At 44.6% G+C, this 15369-nt stretch overlaps 1 protein-coding gene across 2 annotated transcripts in view; it reads right to left on the bottom strand.

The window, feature by feature from the left end:
* The window catches only part of LOC311234170 (neurotrypsin), a 97708-nt gene that overhangs the window by 66317 nt on the left and 16022 nt on the right, over window positions 1-15369 (bottom strand). For both annotated transcript variants that reach the window (XM_084321285.1, XM_084321284.1), the window contains exon 3: window positions 7200-7442. In XM_084321285.1, the coding sequence (XP_084177411.1) occupies window positions 7200-7442 (243 nt within the window). The remainder of the gene's footprint in view (window positions 1-7199; window positions 7443-15369) is intronic.

Genomic DNA, 15369 nt, shown 5'->3' on the forward strand with positions numbered 1-15369 from the left:
ATGATTTTCTAAAAAAGGAAATACTGCGACAGTCAGGGATTACGTTCCTCACTCGCCCTCAGCGATATCATGATTGGGCATATGACGGGACCCTGTCCCCCAGAGAACAACAACATGATTTGTTACGGCTAGCAAACAACTGGCTATTAGCGGAGCCCGAAACATTTCACCAGTCGAACAAATGGCAATGGATAGATATTTACGTGCCCTACCTGCCGATGCACGTAAAACCATTAGCCAAACAAAACCTAAATGTTTTGATGAGGTCGTAGAGGGAATGGAGGTGTATCAAGCGTCCAAAACGCTATACCGGAGGAGTAGCAGCCCGAAAACCGGTCCCTCAGCATCTGAACCACACCCGCCCGACCGTGTGCTCTTGCAATCGCCTGTTGGGCGGAGAGAACAAATGTTTCCACTCTCACACCAGTAAGAGCTAATAACCACGACACGACTGCACTGTTAGGAGCAGGGAGCACAGTGACACTGGTAAAACCAGAGTGAACGGTCCCCTCCTGGGAAAAACAGTGGGAGTCACATGTGTACATGGGGAGACGAGACAATATCCGACCGCCACCATCAAACTAACCTCCACCCGGGGAAAATGTACGACGACCGTGGGGGTAGTAGAAAACCTCCCAGTAGCAGTATTAATAGGAACCAACTGTGCATTGTTCCGACCGCTGTGGGAGAGTTTGGCGGCCAAACGACGCTGGCCCCCCCAGAACAGTGTCCACCACCACGCCGACCAGATGGACGAAGGACCCGGATGTGCGGGTTACACAAGGTGGACCCCCAGGCTACCAGAGGAAGACTACCCTACCAGAGGAAGACTCCAGCCCTGTCAGCGAGGACAACGACGAGGGGGAGCCCACCGCCGGCCCAGCAGAGGACAACGGTCCACCGGTCGACAGCAGAGGAGAGGATTCATCACTCCACGACGAGGACGAGCCTGTCTGGGGAGATCTGTTCCCCGGCAACCCGAACGATGACACCCCACCCTTACCACCACAACTGACGGGACGTTTCGGCCCCAGCACTACGCCAAGTAACCGTGGTCGACGGTAAGAAGATGGATGGGGTAGGAGAATTAATGTTTCCACATTTTGCTGTCAAGAAAACATTGTTGTATCAGGTGGTGAAAAAAGGGGAGACAATTCTAGACTTGTTGTTGGTTCCCCGACCACATATAAATACGGTGCTATGCCTAGCCCACTCTCACTTGTTAGGGGCTCACTTGGGGGTCGAGAAGACCCTAGACCGAATCAAGGCTAGATTTTCCTGGCCGGGGGTGAAAAGAGCGGTGGAGGATTATTGTCGCTCCTGCCTTGAATGTCAGATGGTAGCTCCACGACCAACCGTGCGTAACCCCTTGATATCCCTGCCTATCATCTCTGTTCCCTTTAGCAGGATTGGGATGGACCTTGTGGGACCCCTACTCTGCAGCGCCAGGGGCCATCAATACATCCTGGTAATCCCGGTACCCCGAGGCCATCCCACTCCACACCATGGCCTCAAAAGGTATAGCCCGGTAGCTCATGTTACTTATCACTAGAGTGGGAATCCCGGACAGAATTTTGACAGACCAAGGCACTCCGTTCAGGTAAAAAATAATTAAGGATTTGGCTGGATTAATGAAAATCACCCATCTGCGCACTTCAGTGTATCATCCCCAAACAAATGTGTTAGTTCCCCCACTGCTAGGGCAGCCCCGATGTCAACATTGCCTTTAATGCTGGGACCACTCCTTCGGCTGGCTTGGCTTCATTGGAAATTGTAGCTCCTGCAGCTAGCACAGGCCCCGCAGCTAGCATAGCCCAGGCAGCTAGCACGGCCCCTACTGCTAGCTTAGCCCCTGTAGCTAGCAGGAACTCTACTGCTTGTGTAGCCACCTCTGCTAGTGCAGCCCCTATTGCTAACGTAGCCTGTAATGCTGGGACCGCCCCTTCGGCTGGCATGGCCCCCGTGGTTAGCATAGCCCCTGCCGCTAGTGTAGCTTCTACAGCTACCCCCCTAACCCCCTCTGCTAGCGCAGGCCCTACTTCTAACAAAGCCTTTGATGCTGGGACCGCCCCTTCGGCTGGCATGGCCTCTGTGGTTAGCATAGCCCCTGCCGCTAGTGTAGCTTCTGCAGCTACCCCCCTAGCCCCTCCTGCTAGTGTAACTCCTACAGCTACCACCTTAGCCCCTCCTGCTAGAGTAACTCCTACTGCTAGCAACTTAGTCCCTCCTGCTAGTGTAGCCCCTACAGTTAGCACCTTAGTCCTTCCTGCTAGAGTAACTCCTACTGCTAGCACCTTAGCCCCTCCTGCTAGTGTAGCCCCTACAGCTAGCACCTCAGTCCCCTCTGCTAGAGTAACTCCTACTGCTAGCACCTTAGCCCCTCCTGCTAGAGTAACTCCTACTGCTAGCACCTTAGCCCCTCCTGCTAGCATAGCCCCTACAGCTAGCACCTCAGTCCCCTCTGCTAGTGTAGCATCTACAGCTAGCACCCTAGCCCTCTCAGCCAGCGTACCCTCTACAGCTAGCACATCCCCCACTGCTAGCAGACTCTCTGCAGCTATAGTTGATTTGATTTGATTTGATATTTTTTATTTTCATGTCTTACATACAGATGTATGCCCAGCCCATATGGGCTTACAAGACACATAACAATAAGTATATAATAATATACTTTACCAATTACTTAACAAATGACATAGACCAAGATGGCCATAAAAAAATACAAGAAAATACAATAAAACGTAATATAACACAAGCTGTACTCAATGTAAATAAACAGAAAATAAACAGAAAAACAAGGTGAATTCAAATACAATTATATAGGATACAGTGTGTTTTGTCTCAGGTGCCATGCCTTCTCCAAAAATCCTGCAAAACCAAAGATGTCCTCCACAAAAAAACAACTCAACATACAACTCTCAGACTGCCAAAACAAATCTGGGTTTACAATTTGAATTTTCTCAAATAAAGCCCTCCTATAGTACTGCTCCTGCACGTAGCTTAGCCCCTACAGCTAGTAAGGAACCCCCTGCTAGCGTAGCCCAGGCGCGTGTAGCTTATTGCCAGCGGAAGAGTGCAAGAATGCTTCCGCATTCGTCACCGCACGCCAGTACGGTAATGCGCCTTTCCTTTCGCCCCGCTCAGACAAATGCATGTAGTACATTGCAACACAACGCAGCATTTCCGCGTACATTGCAACGAATCACTTGGAGTTTGAAAGTGATATCAGAAGAAACTACTCAACCTCGGCTGTCTTTAACTATGAGTGAACACAACGCATTGTAACGTTAACGCAGCTGTCAACTGTACTTTACTATGGAATATACATGTATATTATCGCGACACGTCGTCACAGACTAAACAGTGTTCTGGATTTTCCTACAATGGATTATTGATTGTAAATTGAACCCTTGCACTGAAGAACCATTATGAATCTGTGTTAGAAAATGTTTTGGATCTAAATCACTTGGAGTTTGAAAGTGATATCAGAAGAAACTACTCAACCTCGGCTGTCTTTAACTATGAGTGAACACAACACTCTAACTTACCATGTTTAGATAATGAAGTACTCAACCTCTACTGTATTTAACTATGAGTGAACACAACACTCTAACTTACCATGTTTAGATAATAAAGTACTCAACCTCTACTTGTCTACTGTCTGACTGAACACAACACTCTAACTTACCATCTTTAGATAATGAAGTACTCAACCTCTACTGTATTTAACTATGAGTGAACACAGCACTCTAACTTACCATGTTTAGATAAGTACAGTTGACAGCTGCGTTAACGTTACAATGTGTTGTGTTCACTCATAGTTAAAGACAGCCGAGGTTGAGTAGTTTCTTCTGATATCACTTTCAAACTCCAAGTGATTTAGATCCAAAACATTTTCTAACACAGATTCATAATGGTTCTTCAGTGCAAGGGTTCAATTTACAATCAATAATCCATTGTAGGAAAATCCAGAACACTGTTTAGTCTGTGACGACGCGTCGCGATAATATACATGTATATTCCATAGTAAAGTACAGTTGACAGCTGCGTTAACGTTACAATGCGTTGTGTTCACTCATAGTTAAAGACAGCCGAGGTTGAGTCGTTTCTTCTGATATCACTTTCAAACTCCAAGTGATTCGTTGCAATGTACGCGGAAATGCTGCATTGTGTTGCAATGTACTACATGCATTTGTCTGAGCGGGGCGAAAGGAAAGGCGCATTACCGTACTGGCGTGCGGTGACGAATGCGGAAGCATTCTTGCACTCTTCCGCTGGCAATAAGCTACACGCAGCCCAGGCAGCTAGCGGAGCCTCTGTAGCTAGCAAGACTCCTAAGGCTAGCTTAGCCCCAGCTTCCACTACCCTTCTGCTAGTGTAGCCCGTACAGCTAGCACATCCCCCACTGCTAGCAGAGTCTCTGCAGCTAGTACAGCTCCTGCACGTAGCTTAGCCCCTACCGCTAGTAAGGAATCCCCTGCTAGCGTAGCCCCGGCAGCTAGCGGAGCCTCTGTAGCTAGCAAGACTCCTAAGGCTAACTTAGCCCCCATTACCAGAGCGGGAGCATGTCTATGTTCCCCGGGTCCCATGTTCCCCGGGTCCTATGTTCCCCGCTTGATTGATTGATTGATTGAAAATTTTAGACCACCAGCCCTGATTCCAAACTCTAACCTTAACCAACTTAAGCTTAACCAGTTCGAAACAAGGCGGACATTAATAATTAATAAAATAATAAAAATTTATAAAATGTTCAATCAATTAATCAATCAAGCGGGGAACATAGGACCCGGGGAACATAGGACCCGGGGAACATAGCCCTTGATCCCACCAGAGCCACACTCTGTGTGGTCACCTTAGCCCCCAAAGCTAGAACTGCCCCTTCAGCTAGCTTGTCCCCTGCAGCCTGCACAGCCCAGGAAGCTAGCACAGCCCTTACTGCTAGCTTAGCCCCTGCTTGTGTGGCCCCGGCTGATAAACAATAAATATAATTTATTTATTGAAATTGTTTGTTTTGGTCCGTGTCGAGCTTGAACAACACCAGGCTTGTCACAATATACATATATATATATATATTTATTCTCACCGCATATCTATCCATACCTGTCTGGAATATGACTATTACCATACTGTCTTTATACCTGTATCACTGTACATATTATACTACAACTCTGTACATACATCTGATTAGCACAGCACTCAGTAGTACTAATTTGTATATTTTGTACCCTGTTTAATCACCTGTACATTTTTATTGTTACATTTGCACTCTAGTTGGATGCTAAACTTCTTTTCATTGTACTCCAAGTGTTCCTGCCCGTCTTCGTCAAGGACGCCACAGCGATCTGTTGTTGTGCATGTTTTTCAATTGGGTTTATCTTATCGGGGGGGAAACCCTTGCGAGCACGGGGAGAACATGCAAACTCCACACAGAAAGGCCTGGGAGATACCCCTCCTGGGTAACTGGCATCATGGAAACCTGGTCCCCAAGCGGGAATCGAACCCTGGACCTTCTTGCTGTGAGGCGACAGTGTTAACCACTACACCACGTGCCGCTGAATCTAATCTAACTCTTAATTACTAAATGTTGCATGGACTCTGGCGCAGTGTGCTACTACTAGGTATACCATATATACCATGTATACTATTATTGATAGAATATACTGCCATTGTATTCTTATTATACCTTTTTTTTTTTTTCACTTTTTCTCCTCTTTTTCAAAATTTCTCCCATCCAAATTCCACTGTGCCAATTCTCCCCTCCCCTGTCTTGAACGTTGCTCGCATATTCCCCCCACTGGCCGGTTGTAGGGAGGATAGAAGCCTTGCATCACATGTCCCCTCCGATACACGAGGAGGCAGCCTGTCACATCTTTTCACCTGCCAGCGCGGACTCTCATTGGCGAGGTGTAACGTGTGGGAGGCTCACACTACCCCCGCCATTTCCTGTCTCTGCTGTGCAGGCGTCCCCCAACCGACCGGTAGGAGTCGCTGTCCACAACGTCCAGATTACCACCCATCGACTTCCATCCGCTAACTCTGCCAACCAATTGAGTTAGTATGACGGCTGGCCCAAGTCGGACGCAACGCCGACAGCCGGAGTCGAACCCGGTGTCTCTTGCGTTGGTGACGAGCGCAATGTCCGCTGCGCCACCCAGCCGCCTCTATTCTTATTATTTGTATTATTTATATTATTTTCATATTATATATTATTATTTTATATCATCATTATTATTTATATTCCTATTATTATCTTTTTCCTGCCAGTACCTCCCCTCCCCCGTCCCCCATGCTGCTATGACACCTGAATTTCCCCAAGGGGATTAATAAAGGAACACTTGGCTTGACTCTACTGCATATACTGTACAAAATAGTATACACTTGACTAGACACCCCCAAAAGTATATCCATTATTACAAATAATGGAGCAGTCACCGCTGTACAGACACTTGAAACAAGTACATACATCACTGCAAAGCCCTGGAGATAATCCTCTGCCAGCAGAGTGAAAAACAGCCTACACAGTATAGTCGAGAGTGTAAAAGCATGGATCAAAAACCAAGGCACTCCGTCTGCAGGTACAGAAAATGTAAAAGCCTTATAGTAATAGCTATAAGGCAGCGTGGCTACATGAGTAGAGCTCTGGACTCAGGATCGGAAGATCACCGGTTCGAGCCCCGGTCAAGGCTGCTGTCGGAAAGTGGTGTTGTTGTCCAGCAGGGGGCACTCTGTCCTCTGTACTTGTCAGTAACAATGCCCCTGTTACAGTGATAGGGACACCGTACAGCTGTGAGTGCCATCCTTCGGATGAGATGCTAAACCGAGGTCCTGACTGAATCTCGTCGTTAAAGAACCCAGGACGCCTATCGTAAAGAGTAGGTTTAGGGTTCCCTGACGTTCCTGGCCAAATTCCCAATCAGGTCTCTGACATCAAGGCCACCTAATCATCCCTTCCCCTTAATTGACTGATATCAATCCCTGTCTCCTGAGCCATTCTGTGTAATGTGTGCCGGGTGCCAGTGTATGGTAGCCAATGAGCCTGCGTAGCCCAAGGTTGGGTGCTACCAGTGGTGGTGAAGGAGGCCATTTCCACCCTACATTGTAAAGCACGTTGAGTGTCTAGAAAAGCGCCATATAAATGCAATTAATTATTATTATTATAGCTACATAGTTAAAAGCTGTGGCAAATGTGTCCGTCTCACCTTGATGGCAGTCGCAGTAGGCCCAGCCTATGGCTCCTGAGCTCTGTTTGAAAAAGCACCAGGGGTTGGACTCACGGTCCGGGTTCCGGCAGTAGTTGTGGTCCCCGAGCCCTCGACCCGGGTACTGGAGAACGTAGTCCGGGAACTCTGTCCATTTCAGGCAGGGCGAGCCCGAGTCTGTCTGTGTCACGGAACCGTTGTAGTATCCCAGCTCTGTGAATCCCTCGGAGCAGGAGAGTGGGGCTGAGAGACAAGCAACAGTTTATTACACTCCATACTTTATTATACTACTAACTTTACCTGTGGATGTATCGTGAATACCTGTATATGATATTTTAACGTCACAATAATATGGTAGAGGAATATCTTAATGTAGCCTCTCTCTCTCTCTCTCTCTCTCTCTCTCTCTCTCTCTCTCTCTCTCTCTCTCTCTCTCTCTCTCAAATCCTCTGTATAGGATAGGGGACTATGATGACAGACATGAATTAAATATCAAATATATCAAGGGAAAGCAAAGGATATATACTTTATAATAAATAATATTAAACACAAAAAAGAGAGGGGAAAACACTTAGCAACACATTTTTTTTTTAATATGACTTTATGAAATGATGAATTTACCTTTGTATCTTAAATCCCCAAGTGTCCTTTTAACATTGTAAAATCAAGATAATATATAATAATCTGGACATGGATATTCATGTCACTACACATTTTTGATCATATTTCTCTGCATTATATTATTCTTTCATAAATAATAGGCTAATGTAGGTATTAATTGAGAATCAGAATCAGAAGGTTTATGCTGTAAAAGAGTAAAAGAAATCATCATTATCTGAAATTAGTATTTGAAAGCAGCTAGGAAAAGACGTCTGCACACACATTACAGTAAGTTAGACATAGTACTCTCTCTCTCTCTCACGCATGCACACGCACACACACACACTCTTTGCATGTGTGTGTGTGTTGTGAATTTGTCAAGTGATTGCTCATAGCTTTGAGGCAGTAATGTGTGTGTATGTGTTGTACGGTAGTTAAGTGGAGTTGAGTTCAGAACTTCAGACTGTCTCTATGCTCTTTGAATCTGTCTTCTGAACACTAATGTCTCTTTTCCATTGCATAGTACCTACTCGACTCTACTCTACTCGCTTTAGGAACCTGGTACTTCGTTCATTCTACTAGCATTAACGTTACTAGTACAAACAATCAATAGCGAGTTATATTGATCTTTGCACGCTATGTACGCTAGCTGCAATGCTAACTATTATAATGGTAAAACATTATCACGTAAGCTAACAAATCAGCAATCTTTTTGTGAGACTAAACTCTCCGCTCTTGGTGGTAAATTGTGTTGATGTTGGTTTTGTTTCATCAATAAATGAAGCAGAATACACAGTGAATGTATCCTTTTTTGTTTATTGCACTTGTTCCTACTGCAAACAAATAATGAATGCTACGCGAGGCAGTTTAAAGATGGCGGGTTTCTGTTTTTGTGCAGACGCTCCAACGTGTGACGCTTTTCTCTTCTGACCAATCAGTGGTCTGCAGTGTTTCACGTCACTTTTCTGGTATCACTTCTACGCGCTTGGAACCTCGACAAAGCAGATACTAAAAAAGTACCCGGTACCATCCGCACATTTTGGCAATGGAAAACCGAAAAGGCAGAATAGAGTAGAGTAGAGTAGGTACCATGCAGGAGGTACCTCTCCTCAGAAGGGATAGCAGTGTTTTACCTGGCTGACAGTGTGTGTGTGTGTGTGTGTGTGTGTGTGTGTGTGTGTGTGTGTGTGTGTGTGTGTGTGTGTGTGTGTGTGTGTGTGTGTGTGTGTGTGTGTGTGAATCAGAATAACCCACAATGTACAAGTGCACTGATAATATTTGTGTCCTTTAAACATTGTCTTTATGTGGACATAAATAAAGATTCTAAATGTGTGAGCAATTGAAAAAGTAAGTGTGAGAGAGAAAGAGGAAGAGGGAAGAGAGAAAAAGGGAGTGATGCAGCATGTGTGTGTGTGTGTGTGAGAGAGAGAGAGAGAGAGAGAGAGAGAGAGCGAGAGAGAGAGAGAGAGAGAGAGAGAGAGAGAGAGAGAGAGAGAGAGAGAGAGAGAGAGAGAGAGAGAGATAGAGAGAGACTATCAGTTATGTGAGCAACCCTGCATGGCTGACAACTTGATGTAGGGGCGCTATTGGTGTGCAAGAGTGTGTGTTTGTGTTTGTGTGTGTGTGCACAAGTGTAGAGTGTAGTTTGCTGAGTCACAAAGCGTGCTGAGACTGCCCAGAATCTGAGACGTGTGTGTGTGAGAAAGAGAGACAGAGACAGAGAGAGAGAGAGAGAGAGAGAGAGACAGAGAGGGAGAGAGAGAGGGGGATGGGAGCGAAAGAGAGAAATGGGAGAGAGGAGGGTAGCAGAGAGAGAGGACATTGTGGAAGTCACAGTATGTTATGCATGCAAGCGTGTATAAGATTTCCTCATACCTCTCACAGCAGTCGTCCTTGAGACACACCGCAGATACGTTTTGACTCGTTACGGAACTATATTAAACATTCACAACGAACCTCATGACAAGAACTATCCTCCTTATGCTGTGTGGGCTGTCAACAACCCATTATGTCATGGAGAAGTTTTGATGTTGATGTTTGATGTTGAGGTGTTGACAGCCCTATAAATTACCCATGAGCCTACTTTACTTAAAACATCCTCTGGGTGAAATGAAGTGCGCTGCCGCTAGGGTAATTACGGACCAGATGGACATCAGATGGACCAGTTGGCGATCAAACAATTGGAATATTCTTTTTGGAATACCCCTGACCACAGGTAAGGACTATCTGACGTCAATTTCAGCTTGATCCAACAATGTTTTCATTTCGATCCAGCTGATCAGGGCCCCGTTCCCCGTACCTGGCTAACTGAGTTAGCCGGATAATTTCCAGTATAGCTTGACTTAAGCCAGACCTTTCTGTTCCCCGAAGTCGGATTTTCTAAATCACCATGGTAACAGATCAGAAAGTTTGAACCTGGTCCGGAGCAGGGTTAAGTTCAGTTAGCTGGATGAACCATAGCCACGCCCTCGCAAAGAAATGCCAGCTCGCTTCCTGAAATATTTCTAGATCCCATTATACCATTCTGAATTATGTTTTTGTGCTTCGTTTTCCTAGAGGGGGCTTTTGAAATGTATAATAATAGAACTAAATGCTGATAATAAATCATATTCAGCCTATAGATTTACTTTGTCGTAAATAAAATAATGCACGTCATATACGGCGCTCGGAGTCGCGATACACGCTGCATGTGGTTATTTTAATAACGGCGCATTGCAAATGTGAATCCCGCGGGGATATTTTTAATGAATGAAACCTATCGGCCGTTTGGCTCTGATTAGTTTCATATATTCTCCGCTGTTGATTTGCTTAACGGAGCGCCCGGATTGTGTTTCATTCAAGCATAAAATTGAAGTGTCTATGCGTGGATTGTGGTTTTTGTGGATTATGAATTACGAGGAATCTGAGGATTGTTGAATTGTATCATCACTCACACGTTATTGTGATATTGTAACTGGGATTAAAATGTCTGATGAGAATGAGATACGCTGTTTGACGGATTTGAGCAATTGAATGAGCCGTTGACGTCACATTAATGCATTTGAGAATAAAGAGATAAAACTTCATTCAAAAGAAAAGTATTCGAAACACGTGACTCTTGTATTGATGGATACACAATGGATATATCCCGTCTGGCACAGTGGTGCAACGGCTAGTGCGCACTCCTGTCAAGCGGACGACCCTAGTTCGAGACCCCGCGTTTCCAATATACTTTTTTTGGAATATAATATTAATGAATATACGCAAAAGTAGCCTAGTTTTAAGTTAAAATATTATAAATCTACATGCATTGAGGATGTCATTCTTTATATAGCTCTCAAAGTGCACCAAATTGGAGTATTTACATTGCAAAAAGAAGAAAATAAATTAGAAAAGACGGGGATTCGAACGCGGGTCGTCCGCGTGAAAGCCATAAGTACAAACCATCAGACCACGGTGGCAGACAAATAAAACATCCACCATACATCCATAAATGGATAAGAGAGCCGTATCCTTATTCTGAAATAGTTGAACTAATTATTTTCGCTAGCAAGATCTCATTTGATTATTCAATCCATAAACCTACTGCCAGCAGGCACATTTAAAGAAATATAATCTGATTGATTGGGGTAATGAGGGACTTAAAATTAGCCTATAGATTATGCATTTAACTTGTCAGCGAGGCTATTGAGCCGTACTGTATTGTACCCATTCTGCAATCTGTTAACACTTTGAGTGCCACTCATGAGATATCTCGGGTTTTTAATAGTGACGTTGAATGCCACTCACGAGATTTCTCTGATTTTTTTTTTTTTTTTTTTTTTTTAGCGATCTGAAAAATTATTGCATCACCCGAGCCTACCCGAGTATAGCCAAGCGGCGCCGGCGATCACTGTGGAAAAAACCGGCCCCTGTCGTCTCCCAGATGACATAAGTGATTTTGGAATGGACTCAATGAAAATGAATGGGGGAAAAAATCCGGTACTCCACATTTTCCAGTTCACTGATCCAGCCGGGGTTACCACAGTTCATTCTGGAACCTCAGATCCCCGCTGATCATGGAGTTCTACAGTATTGCGTTGGATCCATACACGTATCGATTTTTTAGAATGGTGATCAGGAATTGGAATATACCAGTTGGGTACCATCTGATGTCTGGTAAGGACTCTATGTTATCAGTGTTAGGATAATCAGAGTAAGTTTGATGAAGATATAGGCTGTTTTGTGAAATGTCTTCTTTCGGTTTCACTGTAAAAGTCCGAGAGGAAATCAACGAGGCGATTATCCGTGCGCGGCCGTAATGTGCTTGCATGCACGTATAATATTGATCATCTAGCGTTTATTTGAAAACGATTCATAAAAAGGCCTACGAATATCAACGTTGTGGAATATTCCACTAAAAGACGATTTTCATAGAATGCTCCAGAATGAGCTGTTTTTTATATCAAAACGGGGGCTTTTCTAACTGCTCTGAAACGGAAACGACGCGATAAAAAAACAATCTGCCTTGACAGCACTGACTGGAAAATAGTCTTTGATAATGCGATGGGCAGATTAGACACATAGCCATAATTTAAAACATAGATTAGGCGATATTAACGTTAACATTGACGCCGATGGTGGCATTCAGCCGGTAAAAAGGAAAACCAGGCGTGGCGCTCAAAGTGTTAATAAAGTTTTAAATCAATCAATCAATCAATGCCGTTAGAAAATCAGGATTTCTGCGATCGACATCTGCTGTCTTTCCAGCTGAAGCGGCCGCGCGCAATTATCCTGAGTCTCAAGTCTGGTTCAAATGAACGAGACTGAATCAGCGTTCGAGGAACAGGAAAATCCCGGATTCAAACATCGGGTTAATTGAATCTGGATAATGGGACTCTTGATCGACTTAGTTGAACCAGGTACGGGGAATAGGGCCCAGCTTGTGTTGTGGTAATAACGAATGCCGTTACTGGCAATCAAAGCATCAGAAACGCCCCCCCCCCCCCCCCTTTCATGCATTCATGATGAAACATAATACCTATTATATACATTTGATTTGGAAATAGTAGCGTGTCCAGGGACAAAACGCCAATGCTTTTAGTAGAATTCACGTTGCACCCTATACAGGGCCGCCTGGGAGAAATGCGAGGCCCTGTGCGAGATTTAAACCTGAGCCCCCCCCCCCCCCCCCCCCTAAAGGTAAAAATATATATATATATATATATTATATAATTAAATTTTTTTTTTTTATACAGTCAACATATTCTTAAATAATAGCGCTGCCCGAGGCTGGGCATGATACAGTCAACATATAGCAAGAGAGAGAGAGAGCGAGAGAGAGCTCCCGTTCTACAGTCAATATACAGTGTTATCGCTGCACAGACCCGGCAATGCCCCTGACCAGAGGAGATAGAAATATAATATAGTTAGTAAAAGCACTATATAAGCTCAGAACACAGCTCAGAACACAACACAGCTTAGAACACAGCTCAGAACACAGAACACATCTCAGAACACAGCACAGAACACAGCTCAGAATACAGCTCAGAACACAGAACACATCTCAGAACACAGCACAGAACACAGCTCAGAACACATCTCAGAACACAGAACACATGCAGAACACAGCACAGAACACAGCTCAGCACACAGCTCAGAACACAGCTCAGAACACAGGACACCTCAGAACACAAAACACATGCAGAACACAGCTCAGCACACAGCTCAGAACACAGCTCAGAACACAGAACACAGCTCAGCACACAGCTCAGAACACAGCTCAGAACACAGAACACAGGTCAGAACACATCTCAGAACACAGCTCAGAACAGAGAACACATGCAGAACACAGCTCAGCACACAGCTCAGAACACAGGACTAGGTACAGACTCAGCGAGCACAGCCTAGCCATCGAGAAAGGCCGCCATAGGCAGACCTGGCTCCCAAGCGAAAACAGACTATGCACCCACTGCACACAAGATGAGGTGGAAACCGAGCTCCACTTCTTAACAACCTGCCCACTATACCAAGACATCAGAGACATATACTTCCCACAAATTGCAAACACCCAAAGAGACTTTGAAAACATGGACAATAACTCAAAACTCCCATACCTACTGGGAGAAATACAAGAATGTGCAAACACAGCAGCCAGATTTGTGAACTGCTGTGACAAGAAAAGGACATCCAACGGAATACAACCACCATAAAGACTGTATAAGAAATTCCTTCTGTAATGTTAGCACTCGATAGCTAGCGTTAGCTAATGCTAGTTAGCCTTTAGCTAAGCTACTAGCCGACATGGCTATCCCGACTGAACCACACGTTGGCACTCGATATTATAACGTAGCTAAAGCTATCTAGCTGTCCCTGCCTTTAGCTAAGCCGACATGGCTAGCCTGACTGAACTTTCTAACATGCAACAACTTTCATCTTCAGTCCATCTGCCGAACGACCGTCCTCTTCGTCTTGGCTGGCATAACCTCCAATGCTGCACGCGCGAAATAGTCAGACGCAGCTGACGCACGCCGGCCGACTGTACACATGTAACCCCTCCCTTCGTTGAAACCAATAGTATATCTGCTGCAGAGCCTCAGAGCTCCAATAGTGTATCTGCAGAGCCGCAGAGCCAGGGACAAGTCAGACACATTCTACAAACGTGTCTAATGTGAAATATATAAGCATATAAGCAAAACTAGATTTTAGGTCTGTGATGAAAAAGGGCCTCACGGGAAGGGGGGCCTCGCAATTTTTTTTTTTAATAAAAAAAAAAAAATTAAAATTATTTATTTATTGATTTTTTTGTGCGAGGCCCCCCTTCCCGCGAGGCCCTGTGCGACCGCACTGCTCGCACACCCCCTGAGGCGGCCCTGACCCTATATCCAGCCTCCCAGGAATTAGCCCGGATCATTCCGAAATACTTATATTCACCACGGCATAACGTGTGAACGTATTCATGAAAAAATTTATTCTTTTTTGCATCTTGGACAGAAGATAGTTACTGTCAAATTACCATAGTAGTGTATCCATAGCTATAATATAGAATATAGATATTGCTCTACAAACAATGTGACGCACAGTGAAAATATGTAATGGAAACCTGGCCTAGCTAGAACAGGATGAAGAAAGGCCTCTGCCCTGAATGAGTTAAAACCCCACAATCAGGTTAACCCTTTCACTACCACACTTGTTTTACTCCAGTTGTAAACTGCTATACAGGGCTGTTTTACTCCAGTTGTAAACTGCTGTTACTCCTGTGTTTACAAACATTACCAATGTAAACAAACCTCTTACAGCCACAAAATAAAGCGAACACAATTAGGGATGCACCGATCCGACTTTTTCAGTCCCGATACCGATACCTGGGATACCGATATTTGGCCATTGTCCAAATTTTTTTTCCAAAAAAAAAAAAAAATTATTATTATCCAATTTTTTTTTTATATTAACACATTGCCTGCCGAGCATTGTACCCATCTAATGCCCCTCTCTGCCAGCGCTATAAGTCTATGGAGTGGCTCACCTTTGCAGGGCTATAACTTTTTAAATTGTATTGGTATATTGACATCACTATAATAATAATAATAACTTTGTTTTATATAGCGCCTTT

This window comes from Notolepis coatsorum (assembly GCF_963971535.1).
Source record: "Notolepis coatsorum genome assembly, chromosome: 9".
NCBI classification, from domain to species: Eukaryota; Metazoa; Chordata; class Actinopteri; order Aulopiformes; family Paralepididae; genus Notolepis; species Notolepis coatsorum.